Raw genomic sequence first — 18,611 nt, 5'->3', positions numbered from 1 at the left:
GGGTAACGGGAGGGGAGAGTCTCAGTTTTTGGGGGGGCCTTTGGGGCGTGGGGGTGAGATGTGGGGAATGGGGACCATTTGGGGTAGGGAAGGGCAGGCCCTGGGGGCAGGGCGGGGCTGAGAACTGGGAGGGCCCACGAAGGCCCCGTTTCACTTCAGGGCTTTTTTGGGGGGGGGGGGATTAGGGCAACCCCCCGGTAATTAGCTGCACTAATTGTCACACGCGCTGCGTGGGCAGCTGATGGCAGAGTGCCTGCTGGGCGCTGCCAGGCACCAGCTGCAATTAGCAGTAACGAAGGGCATGTGCGACCTCAAAGGGGGAGGAAACTGTCCTCAAAGGGATTGGAGCTGTCAGTGTCCCCGTGTGCGGCCCGTCCCTGATGTGACTCTATCCTATAGGTGACCCTGACCCCAGCTGTGGTCCTGTCCTCAAAGATGGATCCGCCCACAAGTGTGGCCGCGTCCCCAAAGACAGCCAGGTCTCCAAATGTAGCCTTGTCCCCCAAAAGGGTGGCCACGTCCCCAGAGAAAGCCATGTCCCTAAGCACGTTCCTGCCCCAAAGGTGTCTCTGACCCTAAGGATGGCTCTGTCCCCAAGAGTGGCCATAGCCCCTGAGGCGGTCCTGTCCCCAAGCGTGGCCCTGTCCTTAGGGTTAGGGCCACATTTAGGGACCTGGCTCAGGGATGTGGCCCTAACCCTGTACCCGAAGGTGACCTTGTCCCCAAGGACAGTTCTGTCCAGAGGTGTCCCCATCCCCACGAGTGTCACAGGAGGGATGCACGTTCAGGTGACACATGGGGGGGTGGAGGGCAGGAAGGGGTTAAGGCGCAGCGCTGCGGGCGGGAGCGACTGAGTCAGCCAGGGCCCCCCCGGGTCCCCCCCCGGGCTGTCCCGCCCCCTCCGTGCCTATCCCGGGCGGTGCCATCGCCCCGCAGTGCCCCGATCTGCGCCGCGCGGTGAGTACCGACCCTCCCCCGAACCGAGGGAATCCCCCCGGCCCTACATCCTCCAGAGGACCTCCCCGTTGGACCCCCCTCCCTTGGAACCCAGCCCCCCCCCCAGGCATTGACCCACACAGGGGTGAGGGACCCCTCTTATAGAGGACCTCCCTACACGCTTTGAGAGGACGCCCATTCATAGAGGATACCCCCATCCCACCCCCTCCATAGGAGCACCCCACTCCATCATAATCTCCATCCGGAGGGGAGGGGGGGTCCCACCCTGCACTCCTCTTAGAAGAGCCCGGCTCTTTCCCTCCCCCTGCCCCCCCATCACCCCATAAAGTTTGGGGTCCCCCTCATTCCCTCCCCCTTCACTCCATAAACTTTGAGGGCTCCTCACGCCCTGCACATTGCCCCATAAAGTTTGCCTCCCTCCCCATATGCTCTCCCATCACCCCATAAACTTAAGGATCCCCCCAGAGATGCTGCAGCTTTTTTTTCTGAGGGGGATGAGGGGGTAAGGGGAGGGAGAATTCAGTGCAAAGGGTGGGGCTCCTCCATTATTTTCCCCTTGGGGTGGGGACCCCCCCATTTTTCCAGTTTCCTCCCCCCTCCCCCCCCCCATTTTTTTCCCCTTTACGGGCACAGAGGAGTGGTCCCCAAAATTAAACTGTGTCCCCCCCTTCCCAAAGCACCAAAGCTGAGCCGGAGGGAAACCCCAATGCCTCACCCCCAGGGTGGAGTCTCCCTTCCTGAAATGGAGTCGGAGGGGGGCATAGGGAGAAGCAGCTTTGGGATGTGCCCCCCTCCCCACTGTTGTAGGGAATCCAGGAGGGGCCCCACCCTGGGAGGAGGACCGTGACTCAGTGTGCCCAGGGCGGGGGGGTCCAGAGGGTGTCCCATAGGGAAGACCGGGACGGGGCGGGGTGGGGGGGGTCAGAGGGGGGACACCGCAGTACATCCCGCCCCTCCCCGCCCCACGGCCGTTGCCCGGAGCTGAGTCACCGCGATGGGCCAGAGGGTGCGGGGCGGGTGCTCAGCCCCGCACACCCCACGGAGCCCCACACACCCCACAGAGACCCTCCAGAGCCCCACAGAGCCCCACAAATCCCCTCTGAGCCTGCGTCCCCCCCAGGCTCCATACACCCCACAGAGACCTGCAGACCCTATGGAGCTTTTAGCCCCATAGACTCCACTAAACCGTGTAGACCCCAGGGAGACCCAGAGACCCCACTGTACCCTTCCAACTCTGCAGACCCCGCTGGACCCCAATGACCCCATTGAGCCTCACACAGCTTTTGACCCCACAGACCTCACTGACTCCCATCGATCCCACTGTACCCTTCTGACCCTGCAGACCCCACTGAGATCCTCTGACCTCACAGGACCCCGGTATCTCCCACAGACCCCATAAGCCCTTCTGACCGCACAGACCCCACAGCCGCCGCCATGCCGTCCCAGATGGAGCACGCCATGGAGACGCTGATGTTCACCTTCCACAAATACGCGGGTGACAAGAACTACCTGAGCAAGGAGGACCTGCGTGCACTGATGGAGAAGGAGTTCCCTGGATTCCTGGAGGTGAGGGGTTGGACAGCGGGGTCGCACTCACCCCACACCCTATAACCGCTGGATTCCTTGAGGTGGTGGGGGACAGAGCAGGGTCACACCTACCCCACGGTCATATAACCTGGAGGGGGGGCACAGCGGGGTCACACCTACCCCACAGCCCTGTAATCCCACTGTGAGGTGCTGATGAGTTTCTGCCCCCAGAACCAGCGCGATCCTATGGCTCTGGATAAGATCATGAAGGACCTGGACCAGTGCCGGGATGGCAAAGTGGGCTTCCAGAGCTTCTTCTCGCTGGTGGCTGGACTGACCATCGCCTGCAACGACTACTTCGTGGTGCACATGAAGCAGAAGGGGAGGAAGTGAGAGAGGGCCCTGCGGCCCCAATAAAGTGTTTTGTATGACTCTGCTGTGGCCTCTGCCTTGGGGTGGGTCCCCTCAGGTCCTCATCACTATGGGGTTTTCATCCCCATATCCCCATCAGCATTGGATCCCCATCACTGTGGGGTTCCCGTTCCCATATCCCCATCAGCATCGGGTCTCCATCTCCATGGGATTCTCATCCCCAAACTCCCTTCACTGTGAGGTTCCCAGCCCCATATCCCCATGCCTATGGGTTCCCCATCACCCCATGTCCGCATCTCCGTGCTTCCACCATTATAGGATCCTTGTTCCCACGTCCCCGTGGTTCTCATCACCGTGGCGTCCTCTCATTCCTGTTCCCATCATTCTGGGTTGCCCATCTTTGTGTCCCAGTCTCCACATTCCTATCACTCCGAGGTCCCCAGCCTCATATCCGCACCGTGGGGTTCCCATCTCGTCCCCATCAACGCAGGCTCACCTGAGGAGCCTCCAGGGGCCCTTTGGGGGCAGCATGGAGCTGCATGAAGGCTGTGCGAGTCTCCACGAGGACTGCGCGGCGGTATAGGGCCGGCGTGGGCCCGCGCGGTGGTTTATAGGGCTCTATGGGGCTCTGCAGGGGATATGTGGGGCGCCACAGCGCGCTGTGAAGGAGATCGCCGGGGGCAGCATGGGGCTGAACGGGGGTCTGCAGTGTTTCATGGAGTGTGGGGCTGCACGGTGCTCCATAGGAGCGCTATGGGGCTCTGCGGGCTCCTATGGGGCTCTGTGGTCTCTATTGGTTCCTATGGGGCTCTGTGGTCTCTGTTGGTTCCTATGGGGCTCTGTGGGTCTCTATTGGTTCCTATGGGGCTCTTTGGTGTCTGTTGGTTCCTATGGGGCTCTGTGGTCCCTATTGGTTCCTATGGGGCTCTGTGGGTCTCTATTGGTTCCTATGGGGCTCTGTGGTCTCTGTTGGTTCCTATGGGGCTCTATGGGTCTCTATTGGTTCCTATGGGGCTCTGTGGGCTCCTATGGGGCTCTGTGGGTCTCTATTGGATCCTATGGGGCTCTGTGGGTCTCTATTGGTTCCTATGGGGCTCTGTGGGTCTCTATTGGATCCTATGGGGCTCTATGGGTCTCTATTGGTTCCTATGGGGCTCTGTGGGTCTCTATTGGTTTCTATGGGGCTCTGTGATCTCTGTTGGTTCCTATGGGGCTCTGTGGGTCTCTATTGGTTCCTATGGGGCTCTGTGGTCTCTATTGGTTCCTATGGGGCTCTGTGGGTCTCTATTGGTTCCTATGGGGCTCTGTGGGTCTCTATTGGTTCCTATGGGGCTCTGTGGTCTCTATTGGTTCCTATGGGGCTCTGTGGGTCTCTATTGGTTCCTATGGGGCTCTGTGGGTCTCTATTGGTTCCTATGGGGCTCTTTGGTCTCTGTTGGTTCCTATGGGGCTCTGTGGGTCTCTATTGCTTCCTATGGGGCTCTGTGGGCTCCTATGGGGCTCTGTGGGTCTCTATTGGTTCCTATGGGGCTCTGTGGGTCTCTATTGGATCCTATGGGGCTCTATGGGTCTCTATTGGTTCCTATGGGGCTCTGTGATCTCTGTTGGTTCCTATGGGGCTCTGTGGGTCTCTATTGGTTCCTATGGGGCTCTGTGGGTCTCTATTGGTTCCTATGGGGCTCTGTGGTCTCTATTGGTTCCTATGGGGCTCTGTGGTCTCTATTGGTTCCTATGGGGCTCTGTGGTCTCTATTGGTTCCTATGGGGCTCTGTGTTCTCTATTGGTTCCTATGGGGTTCTGTGGGTCTCTATTGGTTCCTATGGGGCTCTGTGGTCTCTATTGGTTCCTATGGGGCTCTGTGGTCCCTATTGGTTCCTATGGGGCTCTGTGGGCTCCTATGGGGCTCTGTGGGTCTCTATTGGTTCCTATGGGGCTCTATGGGTCTCTGTTGGTTCCTATGGGGCTCTGTGGTCTCTATTGGTTCCTATGGGGTTCTGTGGGTCTCTATTGGTTCCTATGGGGCTCTATGGGTCTCTGTTGGTTCCTATGGGGCTCTGTGGGTCTCTATTGGTTCCTATGGGGCTCTGTGGGTCTCTATTGGTTCCTATGGGGCTCTGTGGGTCTCTATTGGTTCCTATGGGGCTCTTTGGTCTCTGTTGGTTCCTATGGGGCTCTGTGGGTCTCTATTGGTTCCTATGGGGCTCTGTGGGCTCCTATGGGGCTCTGTGGGTCTCTATTGGTTCCTATGGGGCTCTGTGGGTCTCTATTGGATCCTATGGGGCTCTATGGGTCTCTATTGGTTCCTATGGGGCTCTGTGATCTCTGTTGGTTCCTATGGGGCTCTGTGGGTCTCTATTGGTTCCTATGGGGCTCTGTGGGTCTCTATTGGTTCCTATGGGGCTCTGTGGTCTCTATTGGTTCCTATGGGGCTCTGTGGTCTCTATTGGTTCCTATGGGGCTCTGTGGTCTCTATTGGTTCCTATGGGGCTCTGTGTTCTCTATTGGTTCCTATGGGGTTCTGTGGGTCTCTATTGGTTCCTATGGGGTTCTGTGGGTCTCTATTGGTTCCTATGGGGCTCTGTGGTCTCTATTGGTTCCTATGGGGCTCTGTGGTCCCTATTGGTTCCTATGGGGCTCTGTGGGCTCCTATGGGGCTCTGTGGGTCTCTATTGGTTCCTATGGGGCTCTATGGGTCTCTGTTGGTTCCTATGGGGCTCTGTGGTCTCTATTGGTTCCTATGGGGTTCTGTGGGTCTCTATTGGTTCCTATGGGGCTCTATGGGTCTCTGTTGGTTCCTATGGGGCTCTGTGGGTCTCTATTGGTTCCTATGGGGCTCTGTGGGTCTCTATTGGTTCCTATGGGGCTCTGTGGGTTCCTACGGGGTTCTGCGGGACCCCGCGGTGCCCGCGCGCTCTGTGGGGCGGGGCCGAACCCCGCTCTCACCGGAAGCGGCCGAACGGAGGCTCCGCCCCCATCCCCGCCCGCGGCACCTCCCGCGCGGGGTCGGCGTCGCGGTTCGCAGCGCCGCGGTTCGCAGCGCCGCGGTGGGGGCGGGGCGGAGCGGGGGGCGCCGGGGGGGACGCAGCGGTGCGCGGAGATCTCTGACCTCGGGGCCCGGCGCGTCGTAGTTACGTCATCGCGGCGCGACAGCGGCGAGGAGCGGGGTCACGCGGAGGGCGGAGTGACGTCAGCGCCGGAGTGACGTCGCCGCGGGAGTTGCGTCATCTCGGTGACGTCACCTCGCGCCATGTGGCGGAGCTGCGGGGCGGGGGTGCGCGCGGTGGTGGCCCACGGGTTGTGCCGGGTCCCCCCCACGGTGAGTGCGGGGCAGGGGGACATCGGTGGGACGTGGGGACATCACTGGGCTATGGGGACATCGGTGGGACGTGGGGACATCGCGGGGATATGGGGACATCAGTGGGATGTAGGGATGTCGTAGGGACACGGGGAGATCGTAGGGACACGGGGACAGGTGGTGGTGGCATCAGATAGTGGCATGGGGACATCGGGGGCGGAAATGAGGACACAGAGCCAGGACATGGGGACGCTGGATGAGGGCATGGGGACATAGAGCAGGGACACGGGGACAGCGCAGGGACAAGGGAACGTGGAGTAGGGACATCAGGACATCAAGCAGTGACACTGGGACATGGGACAGGGCATGAGGACATCAGGCAGCGACACAGATGCCAAGCAGGGGACACGGGGTGGTGACATGGGGATATTGCTTGGTGACATGAGGACATTGGCTGATGACATGGGGACAAGGGGAGGTGACGCAGGGATGTGGAGCAGTAACATGGAGATAGAGGGTGGAGACATGAGGACATAGGGCACTCCAGGGCAGTGACGGGCCCAGGCACGCTGTGGGTGTTGTGACATGGCATAAATGTCCCAACCCTGGGAACCTGGTGACACAAGAGGGCCACTGGTGGGAGGCAGGGGCGGGAGGGAACAGAGAAGGATGGGAGGGATTGGGGCCGGTGATCCAAACCCCAAATGCCCCCGATGATCTCAACGTCCCACAGCTGTGCCACCAAGCCCCCGGTGTCCCCACACCACACGGTGCCACCGCAGCCCCGCATCGCACTGTCATGACTGTCTGTGTCCCCCTTGTCCCCGTTGCTGTGTGCCCCTGCAGGCTCTGTGCTCGGTGTCCCCGCAGGACTTGGCCGTCCCCAATGCTGGGTGGAGCGTGGCCATGCGTGAGCAGTTCCAGCGTCTGCTGCGCCGCGCTGCTGACGGCTCCTGGCGCCGCATCCCCTCCTACCGCCGCGGACTTGAGCACCTCCCAGGTGACCACGATTGTCCCTTGTGCTGTGTCAGCCACCTTGTGTCCTCAGCACTGTGTCACCAACGCGGTGGGCACCGACACCGTGTCACCAACGTGGCACCACCAACACTGTGATACTGACAGCGTCACCCACACTGTGTCACCGACGCAGTGTCACCTGCACTTTGTCAGCCACAGTGTCACCAACACTGTGACACTGCGTCGGTGACACACTGTGACATTATCGTGGTGTCACCAGCGCTGTGTCAGCCACATGTTACCCACGCCGTGTCACTGACACGGTGTCACCCACACCGTGTCACCCACGTTGTGTCATCAACGCTGTATTACCACACCGTGTCACCCACAGTGTGTCACGCTGTGTCACACTGTGTCACCCACACCCTGTCACCCACATTGTGTCACCAACACCATGTCCTGTTGACAGAGGTGCAGCAGATGGTGGTGGGGCCGGTGACGGGGCCGGGGCCGCGGCTGTTCCTGCGCAACTTGGATACAGAGGGTGCTGGCTTTGAGTACGCCATCTTCCTGCATGCCTCCGGCCACCGCACGCAGTGCCTGTGCCAGCTGGGACCCTACCTGGAGGGCCACCACGGGTAGGTGACGCCGTGTCCCCATCCCCATCCTCATCCCTGTCCCCGTGTGCTCACCGTGTCCCCTCAGCTTCACGCACGGTGGTGCCATCGCCACTCTCATTGACACCACGGTGGGGACGTGCGCGCTGGCGGTGGCCAAAACGTCGGTGATGACGGCCAAGCTGAGCATCAGCTACCTGGCGTGAGTGTCACTGTGTGGGGACGTCACTTCAGAGTGTCCCTACGAGTGTCCCCACGCTTCGGGGGACACTGCGTCATTGTCCCCCCGCCCTATCCTCATTCCCATCCCTGTCCCCACCCCTGTCCTTGTCCCCATTCCCAGCTGTCCTTACCCCGCTCCTCTTTCTTCCTCCATCCCCATCTCTTCCCAGCCCCACACATTTGTCCCCTCCTTGTCCCTCAGCCCCATGCCAGTGGGTGCTGTGGTGATGGCCGACAGCCGCTTGGAGCGGCACGAGGGACGCAAAATCTTCCTTTCCTGCTGTGTGCGTGACACCAAAGGGGACACGCTGTACGCCGAGGCCACCGGTGAGGAGCTGTGATGCTGCAGGGACAGGGCTGGGGACACTGAGACCATCCCACAGATGTGCTTCTGGGTGACACGAGGGCTTCCCATAGCGCGTGGCACTTGGCAGAGGGCACTGTGAGACCGCTGCCACGTTGTCACATCGTCACATAGCATCACTCCTTTTTCTCTTCCAGCACTCTTCATCCAGGTGGAGGACACCAAGCCCCCCCCGGCCGCCTGTCCCTAGCAGTGACACTGTAACGTTGGAGGGGGGTGGCAGCGGGGTGTCCCTGTGTCACCTCCTGGGATCAGAGTGTGGCACTGCAGTGACATCGGTGTCCTGTGATGGCTTTTTGGGGTTCGGCCGCATCTGGGGGTGGTGTCCCCTTGGTGTCTGTTCCCATCCCCATCCCTGTCCCCATTCCCACTGCTCTTTCTGCCTTTGTCCCATCTCTGTCCCCAGCTCCAGCCCCATCCCCTTGTCCTGCAGGCAGGGGGAGCTGTGGAGGGGGGGAGTTCTGGGTGTGTGGGCGGAGCAAAGAGAACCGGGAGGGGTTAGGGAGCTGTGGCTGAATGGGCGGAGCCATTGGGGTGGGTGGAGCCATTTTGGTGGGTGTGGCCATTTTGATGGGCGTGGCCATTGGGGGTGGGTGGGGGCATTTTGGTGGGTGTGGCCATTGGGTGGGTGGGGCCATTGGGGGTGGGTGGGACCATTGGAGCAGGTGGGGTGATTTTGGTGGGTGTGGCCATTGAGTGGGCGGGGCCATGAGGTAGGCAGAGTCTCCCCTCCCCTCCTGAATCTCACCGGGTCCTGGGGATGTGGGGACCCGGGGATGTGGGATATGGGGATGTAGAGGGGACAGGAGGATGCGGGGGTGCAGCCACAAGCACACTGCACTCAGGCACTCCTAAAGCTGTGCCCTCCCATCCCACCCCTTGGGGTCCCTGGGGCATCCCATGTCTGACCCTGCAGCTCACCCATGGCTATGCCTCGTGGCTGACTCCATGGTTGCCCCATTACTGACCCCACGGCCTCATGGCTGCCCTATAGCTGACCCCATGGCTGACCCCGTTGCCAGCCCCATACCTGACCCTACGGCTTGCACCACTGCCAGCCCTACCACCCCACAGGCACTGGGGGTCCCACTGGTGCCCCAACCCCCCACATTGGGGGACTGCAGAGCCCACATGTGGGGGTCCAACCCCCCCCCCTCTGCTGCCACAACCCCATGGATCCCAGCTCCCCCCCCCCCCATAGCTCTGCAGCCCACAGCTTGGTGACCCCTTACCTCCAAGGCCTGCAGATCCCCCCCCCACAACACCCTGGAGACAGCAGGAAGGCAAAGCGGCGTCAGCGGGGTCGCAGAGAGGGAGGGGGAAGAGGGGGGGGAGGGGGTCACTCCACATCCCCCCCGGTTCCGTGCCTCAGTTCCCCCCCCCCCCCCGTGTCACCGTGGAAAGTCGGAAATTTCCAGTGCGTGGGGCCGGGGGGGGCAGGATGCTGGGGGGGGGGGGACAGGATGCCGGGGGGGCCCCGCGCCCTTATAACGCCCGGCCGCACCACCGCGCCCCACACACCACAATGCGAGGTACGGGGCGGGCGTGCAAGGGGAGGGGGTGTGCAAGGGGTGTGGGGGGGTGCACGGGGCTGTGGGCGTGTGAAGGGCCCGCGTGGTGGGGGGGTGGCAGTGCAAACAGGGTGGGATGCGTGGTGGGTGGGAGCGTGCATGGGAAGGGCGGGAGTGTGCAAGGAGTGTGTGAGTCTACGTGCAAGTGTGTGTTGGTGTAAGTGCAGGCAGGGGGTGTGCGCAGCCCTGCAGAAGTGAGGGTGAGTGTGCAAGGTGCGCCTGCTGCAGGTGTGCATGGTCTGAGTGTGCAACGTGTGGGGAGTGCATCCATCTGTGCAAGTGTGGGAGGTGTGCAAGGAGGTGTGCAAGCAGTGGGTGCCGGTGAGCACAGGTTGTACGTGCCGTCCTGCAGGAGTGAGGGTGAGTGTGCAATGTGTGCACACTGTGAGTGTGTAATGTGTGGGAGTGTGCAAGGGTTTATGCAAGTGCACAAGCAGAGGTGGATCAGGAGAGTGGAGGCGTGTGCGTGCAAGCTCACAAGAGTAAGGATGATCGTGCAAAATGTGGCTGATGTGCACGTGCACAGTGTGAGTGTGCAACCTGTGCATCTCTGCAGGTGTGGGAGCGTGTAGGTGTGTGTGTAAATGTGAGTGTGCAAGCAGTTGGTGCTGCTGAGCATAGAGGTGTGTGCATCCAGTCCTGCAGGAGTGAGGGTGAGCGTGCAATATCTGGCTGCTGTGCGTGTGCGCAGAGCGTGCAACACATGGGGCGTGTGCACGAGCGTGCAAGTGTGGGAGCGTGCAAGGGGCTGCGCAGGTGTGCGATTGGTGTGTGTCAGTGAATGCAGAGCTGTGTGGGTGCAATCCTGCAGCTCCGGGTGTGCAAGGTGTGCTCTGCTCAGTGTGCGTAAGTGCAGGGAGCCGTGCATGACACACGCGTGTGCAAGGCTGGTGCTGCACCCCGGCTCTGCTCCCCCAGCCCTCCCTGCCCCCAGCGGTGCCCCTGCGCGGCTCTGGGGCCCTCAGATGTGGTCGGGGCCGGCGCAGGTGGCGGGGATGGGGACACGCAGGTGGCACCGTGCAGCAGCCGCCGTCTGTCACCGTGCTGTGTCACCATCAGCACTGCAGTCCCCGTATCCCCGTGGTGTCCCTGCCAATGTCCCCGTGTCTCCACTGATGTCCGCATACCCTCCTGTCCCTACGTCCCCCTGTCTCATTGATGTCCCCTTATCCCCACGTCCCCATATGCTTGTACCCCCTGTCCCTTTCTCCCCACTAATATCCCTGTGTCTGCGTATCCTCCTGTCCCCATGTCCCCATCGCTGTCCCCATGTCCCCACGGATGGCCCCATGCTGGGGTTCCCTCACTGCAGCCACCCCCACACCGTGTCCCACAGACCCCACTGTCCCCACCTGACCCCGCTGTCAGCCCTGTGCCAGCATGGTGGGGACGCTGCGGTCCCATGGGTGACGTGGTGGGAGCAGGGGGTCCCGTGGTGCCACTTCCTCGCTGCATCGTGGCGTGCTGGGACGTGTTGTTCCGTGGCATGACGTGTTACCCCTCGTCCTGATGTGTTGTCCCATTTTGTGATGTGTTGTTCCATGTTTTTACATGTTGTGACATGTTGTCCCCCTGTTCTGACATGTTGTCCTGACGTGTTACCCCATGTCCTAACATGTTGTCCCATGTCATGACATGTTCCGTGTCATGGCGTGTTGTCCCACGTCCTGATACGCTCTCCCGTGTCTTGTCCCGTGTCTTGACATGTTGTCCCATGTCCTGCAGTGTTCCCTTATGTCATGGCACATTCTCTCATGACGCGTTGTGCCGTGCCCTGCCATGTTGTTGTGTGTCATGCCGTGTTTTGCCATGACGTGTGGGGCAGTGCCGGGTTTGGAGCGTGGCTCTGATGTCGCTTCACTGTAAGGTCAGTGGGTGCCCATGGGGCACTCGAGGTCCCCTTGGGGTTTATGGGAGCTATGGGGTTCCCTGTAGGGCTGAGTAGATTCTGAGGGGTCCCCATGGGGCCGATGGGTGCTATGGGGTCCCTATAGTGCTGAGCAGATGCTGTTGGGTTCCTTGGGAGCTATGGGATGTTACTGGCTCCCTATAGGGCTGCAGGGTGCTATGGGGTCCCTGTAGGACTGATGGGGACTGTTAGTTCCTCATGAGGCTGTGGGGTCCCTATAGGGTTGTGTGGTTCTTTAGGGCTGTGAGGTGCAGTTGAGTCTCCACGGGACCGATGGGTGCTATGGGGTCCATGTAGGGCTGAGTGGATTCTATAGGGGCTGGAGAATGCTACTGGGTCTCCATGGCACCGGTGGGTGCTGTGTGGACCCTTTAGGGCTGAGTGGATCCTGTTGGGTTCCCCATGGGGCTGTGGGCTGCTGTGGGATTCCTACGGGGCCAGCAGGGGCTGTCGGGTCGCCTTGGCAGCGCCGTGAGAGCGCTGGTGCCGCCTGTGGGGTGAGACCTCACCGACCTCTCGCTGCTGCTTCCCGGCAGGAGTGGCCCCAAAACGGCCCCGAAACGGAGCGGCGCTTCCCGGCAGCGGCGGCGCGTTGAGTAATGCTGAGCTGAGTCAAACGCCGCATTCCCGTCGCCGCGTGTGTCTGGGTGTGCGCAGGAGTGCACGAGGACACACGTGTGTGCGTGCACCAGTGCGTGCAAGTGCACGCAAACATGCCACAACCCCGCGCAAGGGTGGGAGGTGTGAGCTTTCACGAGTGTGCACGACTTTGTGCAAACACCGGTGGGTGTGCACAGCCCTCTGCGAGCGTGCAAGAATGCGTGCAAGGCACGCAGTGCCACTGCGATGGCCTCGGGGCTGGAGCTGTCCCCCATCCCCTCTGTCCCCAGTGTCCCCATCCCCAGTGTGCTTCAGTGACCCCAGGTTCAGTGCGTCCACCCGTGTCCCCCACCCCTCTGTCCTCATCCCTGGGTGCCCCCAACCCAAATGTTGTCTCCCTCCCCATTGTGCCCTCCCTGGGTGTCCCCATTGCCCCCCCACCTCGCTACCCCTCACCCCACTGTTCCTTCCCTGCTGTCCCCCTCCCCATTATTCCCCTCTCCGTTGCCCCCTCCCACTGTCCCCTCCCTGGTGTCCCCCTCCTCACGGCCCCCACCCCGCTGTCCCCCCCTCCCCCGGCCCCCCACCTGCTGGGTGTCCCCTCCCTGTGCCGGTCCCTTCCTGCCCCCCCCAGGGCTGTGTCCCAGTTGTGGCTTTGCCGCCGTTTGCTGTGGTTTCAGTGTTGCCGTCACTGCGCCCCCCCCCCAGACCCCAGCGCCCTATGGGGCCCTATGGGGATGTGAGGACGTGGGGATGGTGACCCCACAGGGGCGGGGGGCACGGGGGGAGGGGGGGACGTGAAGCCCTCGGGAACTTTTGGGGCAGTGGGGGCACAGGAGCTGTTGGTAACGGTGACACGTGAGCCCAGGGGTGACACGTGAGGCAGTGTGGGGACACGTGAGCACACGAGGGAACGTGAACCTATAGGGACCATGAGAGCCTATAGGGACTGTGTGACCTTATAGGGACTAGGCGACCTCATAGGGACTGCATGAGCCTAGAAGGACCATGGCATTCTTTAAGGCACCATGCACTCCTATAGGGTCTGTGGGAGCTCATATGGGAACTGTGTGAACCTATGGGGACAGCGTGAGCCTATAGGGACCATGGGAGCCTATAACAGACCGTGTATGACCCTATAAGGGACTGTGGGATCCTGTGGGAATGGTGGGAGCTCATATAAGGACTGTGTGAGCCTATAGGAAATGTGCAATCCTATAGGGACCGTGGAGTTCATATAAGGATCATGCAAACCTATAGGGACTGTGTGAGCCTATAGGGTCTTGGAGAGCTTGTCTGGGCAGCAGGTGGGCCTGCAGGTGACACGTGAGGTCCTGTGGTGACAAATGGGACACGTGAGGTCCCGCACTCCGTGTGACATCGCAGGCACCACGCGTGGTCCGTGCGGTCCCCACAGGTGACATGTGAGGGGACACAGGAACTAGGAGGGTTACACGTGAGCTGTGGGGACACGTGAGGCCACAGGGGATGTGGGGTCCTATAAAGACTCTGTGAGGTTCCATAGGGGCACTGTGAGCCCATAGGGGCCCCACAGTTGCCTTGTGAGCCCGTAGGAGCCCAGAGATCTTATGGGGGCCCTTTGAGCCCATAGGGGTCACGAGATCCCATAGGGACATTTTGGAAACATGAGATTCTGCGGGGAGCCTATGAACCCATAGCAGCTGGGGGATCCCATAGGATCTGACCCCCGAACTTCCTCCCCCTTCCCCCTCCCCCCAGCCCACATTGAGGCGATTCCCTGCAAGATCTGTGGGGACAAATCCTCGGGGATCCACTACGGCGTCATCACCTGTGAGGGCTGCAAGGTGAGTGCTGGGGGGAAGAAGTGTGTGGGGGGGTGGAGGTTGGTAACTGGGGGGGGGGTCTCAGGTGGGTGACCCCCCCCCCTCGTCCCCCTCCTTGCAGGGTTTTTTCCGGCGCAGCCAGCAGAGCAGCCTGAGCTACGCCTGCAGCCGCCAGCAGAACTGCCCCATCGACCGCGCCAGCCGCAACCGCTGCCAGCACTGCCGCCTGCAGAAGTGCCTCCGCCTCGGGATGTCCCGCGATGGTTTGTGCCCCCCGCCTCACCTCGTGGCTGCAGTGCCCCCCCCCCCGTACCGCTGGGATTGTCCCCCCCATCTCCCAGCACTGGGCGTATACCTGTAGTGTCAATGGGCGCACCCCCCACATCACTGGGTGGACCCCCATATCACCGAGTGCACCCCTCATCACCAGGTTCTCCCCCCCCCCCATCTGTAGGTGCACTCCCATATTATGGGATGCTCCCCGTCACTGGCTGCCCCTCAGTATCACCACATGCAGCCCTCATTAATGGGTCCCCCCACCGCTGGGCGCCCCCATATCCTTGGGCACCCCCACAGTAACACTAAGTGCCATTGCCCCCCATCTGTGGGTGCCCCCCACTTGTGGGGGACACCTGGTGGTGCTCAGCCTGAAAGCCACACGTGTGTCCTGTATGTGAACATGGCTGAACACGTGTGTGCGCCTGCCCCATAGCCGTCAAGTTTGGCCGCATGTCCAAGAAGCAGCGGGACCGGCTGCATGCAGAGGTGCAACAGCAACTGGAGCAGCAGCAACGGGACCGGGACCGGGACCGGGACCAGGACTGGGAGCGGGCGGCCCAAGGCACACCCAGCTTTACCATAGGGCTGCCGGGCTGCCGGGGCCACCCACTGCCCCCCAGCAGCCCGGGGTGCCCCAGTGTTACAGTGGAGGGTGAGCGGAAGGAGATGGCCACACGGGATGGGGACAGAGATGGGGACGGTCCTGGTGTGTGCCCCCACCCCGGGGTTGGGAGCATCCTGGAGTCACCTGCATTGGAGATCGGTGAGCGGTGGTGGCACGGGGCTGTGAGCGTCACCCAGGGTTGCTTGGGGGTGGGGGGACATCACCATGTCACCTGCGGGTGCTCAGTGGGTCCGGGACCAGGCTCCGTCACCCATGGGTGCACAGCACTAATGGGATCTGACTCCATCACCCATGGGTGCCACATCCTGGTGGGACCGGGCTCTGTCACCCATGGGTGCACAGCACTAGTGGGATCTGGCTCCATCACCTATGGGTGCCACATCCTGGTGGGACCCAGCTCCATTTGCAGCTGGCAGTGGGATCTGGCACCTTGGGAACCGTGTCCTGTGTCCCCCCCCCCCCCCCCCCCCCAATCCCCATGTCCCCATGATGTCCCCACGTCCCCCAGAGCTGCTCACACAGAGTGTGCTGACATCGCACCGTGAGACGTCCCAGCTGCATGTCGAGGAGCTGCAGCTGCGCCGCGGGGAAACCTTCAGCCGTGAGGAGGTCTGTGCCTTCCAGAAAAAGGTGAGGGAGCATCGCGGGTCCCCACTGGGGGGGTGGCAGTCCCATGGTCTGACTGGAGAGCTGACAGTCCCCAGGGGTCCCTTTAAGGATGTGACAGACCAAGGGTCCCACTGAGGAAGTGACGGTCCCCAAGGACCACTCTGACCTTACTGGGGAGGTGACAGTCCTGTGGGGCTGATTGGAGAGGTGGCAGTCCCGTGGGAACCATTAAGGTGGTGTGACAGTCCCGAGGCTCCCACTGGGGAAGTGACAATCCCTAAGGGCCACTCTGAGCCCCCTGGGGAGGTGACAGTCTTCAAGGGTCCCGTTGGGGAGCTGACAGCCCCTCTGACCCCGCTGGGGATGCGTCCTGGGGTGCCGCAGCCGCCGGAGGAGATGTGGCAGCGCTGCGCCTGCCGGCTCACCGAGGCCATCCAGCGCGTGGTGGAGTTTGCCAAGCGGCTGCGCGGCTTCATGGAGCTCAGCCAGAATGACCAGATCGTCCTCCTCAAGGCGGGTACGGGGCTGTGCCCTGTCATTATCCCCTGTCCCTCTTCCCCTGTCCCCAGCCCCACGGTGATGGGATGCTCCAGTGGGAGGTGGCAGCCCCTACGGGGTGCTCTGGTTCCACTGGGGAAGTGACGGTCCCCAAGGACCACTCTGAGCACGCTGGCAGGATGGCAGCTCCAAGGGTCCTCCTGGGGAGGTGGCAGTCCCAAGGGTGTCCATTTGGGAGGTGACAGTCCCCTGGAGTCCCCACTGGGGAGGTGGCAGTCCCCAAGGGCCGGTGCCGCAGGGACACAAGCTCAGCCCCAAGCTGCACTGCGGGGCCCGTCCCGGTGCCACTGTCGCTGTCCCCATCCCGGTGGCGATGGCAGGCGCCATGGAGGTGGTGCTGGTGTGGATGTGCCGGGCCTTCAACCCCGACAACCGGACCGTCTTCTTCGAGGGCAAGTACGCTGGCGCTGAGCTCTTCAGGTCGCTGGGTAGGGCTTGGGACAATGGGACGCTGGGGACATGGGGACGTCTTATTATGGGACTGCTAACGAGGGTTCCCACAGGCTGCCCCGAGCTCATCGGTTCCATCTTCGACTTTGCACAGAACCTCTGTGCTCTGCGCTTCTCAGAGGGGGAGGTGGCCCTTTTCAGCGCCATCGTCCTCATCAATGCTAGTGAGGGACATGCCACCCCTGTCCCCCTGCCCCCCCTTGGGGTGTGCCCAAGTTTTATCCCAGAGTGGGTGCTGGGTGGTGGGGTTGGGTGTTCCCATCGTGCACTGCCATCTCTGGTGCCATCCGGTGGATGTCACCATTGGCAGCCCCGTGTCCTGTCCCCAGGGCTGTCCCCTTTCCTGTCCCGTTGTCCCCACTGCAGTACCCATCCCATGATCATGTCCCCGTCACCAGCCCTGCACCAACCTCATCCTGTCCTTGTCTCCATCCTTGGCCATCCCTGCCCCATCCTGTCCTCGTCCCTATCCATGTTCCCCCCATCCCTGCCCCCATCCACGGTCCCCATCCTTGTCCCCATCCTTGGCCATACCCATCCCTGCCATGTCCCCATCCTGTCCTCATCCCCATCCCACCCCAATCTCACATGCAGTGTCTATGTCCCCAGCCCGCCCGTGGCTGCAGGACCCAGGGAAGGTGGCCCGGCTGCAGGGACGCCTGGAGGTGGCTTTCCGGCTGCTGCTGCGCAGAACACAGCGTGAGGGGCTGCTGGCCAGGGTGGGTACACGGGGGGGGGGCACAGGGGATAGGGTGTGGAGTGCTGTGGGACATGGTGTACCATGGAATGTGGGCTGCCATGGGTGTGCACGGTTGTTGGGGTGCCATTGGGGTGCCTTGGGATGTGGAGCGTAGGGTGCCAGAGGTTGTGGGGCCATAGGGGTGCTGTTGGGGTGCCACGGGACATGGGGTGCCATGGGATGGGAGGCATGGAATCCTTGGGATATAAGGTTTCACGAGGGTTTCCATGGCAATTGAGGTGCTGTAGGGATGCTGTGAGACACTGCAGGGCATCACGGGGTACCGTGAGCGTGTCACGATCACTGGGTGCCATCGGGGTGCCAAGGGACATGGAGTGTGATTGGTGTGCGGGGCATCGGGGTGCCACGGTTGGGTGCCATCAGACACGTGCTGCTATGGGGGCGTCCCACACTCGTGTCCCCCCCACTCCCCAGCTGCCGCCGCCGGGCCGCCTGCGGGCGCTGTGCTCTCAGCACGTGGAGCAGCTGCAGACCTTCCGCCGCCTGCGCCCCGCCGCGCCGCTCACCGCCTTCCCCCCGCTGTACCGGGAGCTCTTCGCCCCCGAGCCGGAATCCCCCGCCCCCCGTTGAGCCCCGCCCCCAGGGGCTCAACCCAGGGGGCACCCATGGGTGCTGCGTCACCCTCCGGAGGCTGCAGGGGAGGCTGCGAGCCCCCCCGGCGTTATGGCTGGGAATAAAAGGCGTGCCGAAGGGAACGGCGTCTTCCAGGGTGCTGGGGGTGCGGTGGTCGGGTCGGGTAATGTCTGGTGTGGGAGGGGCTTGGGTGCCATGATGGGCTGTAGGACGTCATGGAGCCCATAGGGTGCCGTGAGACCCCCTCAATCTCCTCCTGTCCTGATCCCAGTCTGAGGGCCCTCTGCGGACCTCGGGCCCGGGCTCTTGACCCGCAGACCCCTCCCCACGATCCCAGCCTCTCCCTTGAACCTTCGCCCCCAGATGTAAGCAACGGCCGTTACCTCCCCGCACCTGCCCCCCCCACGGCAACGCCCCTTCCCCGCAATGGTCCGCTCTGCCTCCAGGCCGCCCGCTGATTGGCTGCGGGGCGCCAGCCGGCGGCGCCGATTGGCCGCTTTATTCCCAAGGCAGGCGCTCGGCACCGCCTCCCTTCCCCACCGTGCTGAGAGCGGATTGGCC

At 62.2% G+C, this 18,611-nt stretch overlaps 3 protein-coding genes across 22 annotated transcripts; all 3 read left to right on the top strand.

Annotated features, from left to right (window-relative positions):
• Positions 1–801: 801 nt before the first annotated feature.
• Positions 802–2,915, top strand: S100A10 (S100 calcium binding protein A10). 4 transcript variants are annotated; one of them, XM_085210030.1, is made up of 3 exons: positions 802–957; positions 2,348–2,523; positions 2,716–2,915. In XM_085210030.1, the coding sequence occupies exons 2-3, from the start codon at positions 2,392–2,394 to the stop codon at positions 2,875–2,877; spliced, it is 294 nt and encodes a 97-aa protein (XP_085066156.1). In that variant the 5' UTR covers positions 802–957; positions 2,348–2,391; the 3' UTR covers positions 2,878–2,915. The 4 variants fall into 4 exon arrangements, with proteins under 4 accessions (XP_085066156.1, XP_085066154.1, XP_085066157.1 ...); XM_085210028.1 differs by having other exon boundaries at positions 818–957; positions 2,300–2,523; XM_085210031.1 differs by having other exon boundaries at positions 842–957; positions 2,328–2,523.
• A 3,031-nt stretch (positions 2,916–5,946) lies between these two features.
• Positions 5,947–8,584, top strand: LOC104915960 (acyl-coenzyme A thioesterase THEM4-like). 6 transcript variants are annotated; one of them, XM_085210022.1, is made up of 6 exons: positions 5,947–6,085; positions 6,998–7,151; positions 7,578–7,746; positions 7,814–7,927; positions 8,069–8,274; positions 8,449–8,584. In XM_085210022.1, exons 2-6 carry the CDS (start codon positions 7,058–7,060, stop codon positions 8,499–8,501), a joined length of 636 nt encoding a protein of 211 aa, XP_085066148.1. In that variant the 5' UTR covers positions 5,947–6,085; positions 6,998–7,057; the 3' UTR covers positions 8,502–8,584. The 6 variants fall into 6 exon arrangements, 5 of the variants coding, with proteins under 5 accessions (XP_085066148.1, XP_085066147.1, XP_010725231.3 ...); XR_014879857.1 differs by having other exon boundaries at positions 5,961–6,172; positions 8,118–8,274; XM_085210021.1 differs by having other exon boundaries at positions 5,961–6,172; positions 7,022–7,151.
• Positions 8,585–8,947: 363 nt separating this feature from the next.
• Positions 8,948–18,406, top strand: RORC (RAR related orphan receptor C). Of its 12 annotated transcripts, none has more exons than XM_085209632.1 (10): positions 9,685–9,843; positions 14,132–14,217; positions 14,318–14,459; positions 14,909–15,238; positions 15,609–15,730; positions 16,094–16,222; positions 16,588–16,659; positions 16,771–16,881; positions 17,327–17,436; positions 17,892–18,406. In XM_085209632.1, the coding sequence occupies exons 1-10, from the start codon at positions 9,753–9,755 to the stop codon at positions 18,247–18,249; spliced, it is 1,551 nt and encodes a 516-aa protein (XP_085065758.1). In that variant the 5' UTR covers positions 9,685–9,752; the 3' UTR covers positions 18,250–18,406. The 12 variants fall into 12 exon arrangements, with proteins under 12 accessions (XP_085065762.1, XP_085065760.1, XP_085065758.1 ...); XM_085209631.1 differs by having other exon boundaries at positions 9,700–9,843; positions 16,588–16,695; XM_085209639.1 differs by having other exon boundaries at positions 9,780–9,843; positions 16,588–16,663; positions 17,892–18,172.
• Positions 18,407–18,611: the final 205 nt, after the last annotated feature.

The sequence above is a fragment of the Meleagris gallopavo genome, chromosome 27 (genome assembly GCF_905368555.1).
Source record: "Meleagris gallopavo chromosome 27, MGAL_WU_HG_1.1, whole genome shotgun sequence".
In the NCBI taxonomy this organism is placed as follows: Eukaryota; Metazoa; Chordata; class Aves; order Galliformes; family Phasianidae; genus Meleagris; species Meleagris gallopavo.
This window is presented reverse-complemented; position numbering and strand designations above follow the sequence as displayed.

What these genes read in the sequence shown, in the direction of transcription:
- S100A10 (XM_085210030.1), top strand. Translation starts at nt 2,392, where the DNA reads ATGCCGTCCCAGATGGAGCACGCCATGGAGACGCTGATGTTCACCTTC. An exon ending in AGTTCCCTGGATTCCTGGAG is followed by an intron (nt 2,524 to 2,715) that starts GTGAGGGGTTGG and finishes TTCTGCCCCCAG; the next exon opens with AACCAGCGCGATCCTATGGC.
- LOC104915960 (XM_085210020.1), top strand. Translation starts at nt 6,104, where the DNA reads ATGTGGCGGAGCTGCGGGGCGGGGGTGCGCGCGGTGGTGGCCCACGGG. An exon ending in TGTGCCGGGTCCCCCCCACG is followed by an intron (nt 6,173 to 6,997) that starts GTGAGTGCGGGG and finishes GTGCCCCTGCAG; the next exon opens with GCTCTGTGCTCGGTGTCCCC. An exon ending in TACCTGGAGGGCCACCACGG is followed by an intron (nt 7,747 to 7,813) that starts GTAGGTGACGCC and finishes GTGTCCCCTCAG; the next exon opens with CTTCACGCACGGTGGTGCCA.
- RORC (XM_085209631.1), top strand. Translation starts at nt 9,753, where the DNA reads ATGCTGGGGGGGGGGGGACAGGATGCCGGGGGGGCCCCGCGCCCTTAT. An exon ending in TGAGCTCTTCAGGTCGCTGG is followed by an intron (nt 16,696 to 16,770) that starts GTAGGGCTTGGG and finishes GGGTTCCCACAG; the next exon opens with GCTGCCCCGAGCTCATCGGT. An exon ending in CATCGTCCTCATCAATGCTA is followed by an intron (nt 16,882 to 17,326) that starts GTGAGGGACATG and finishes CTATGTCCCCAG; the next exon opens with CCCGCCCGTGGCTGCAGGAC.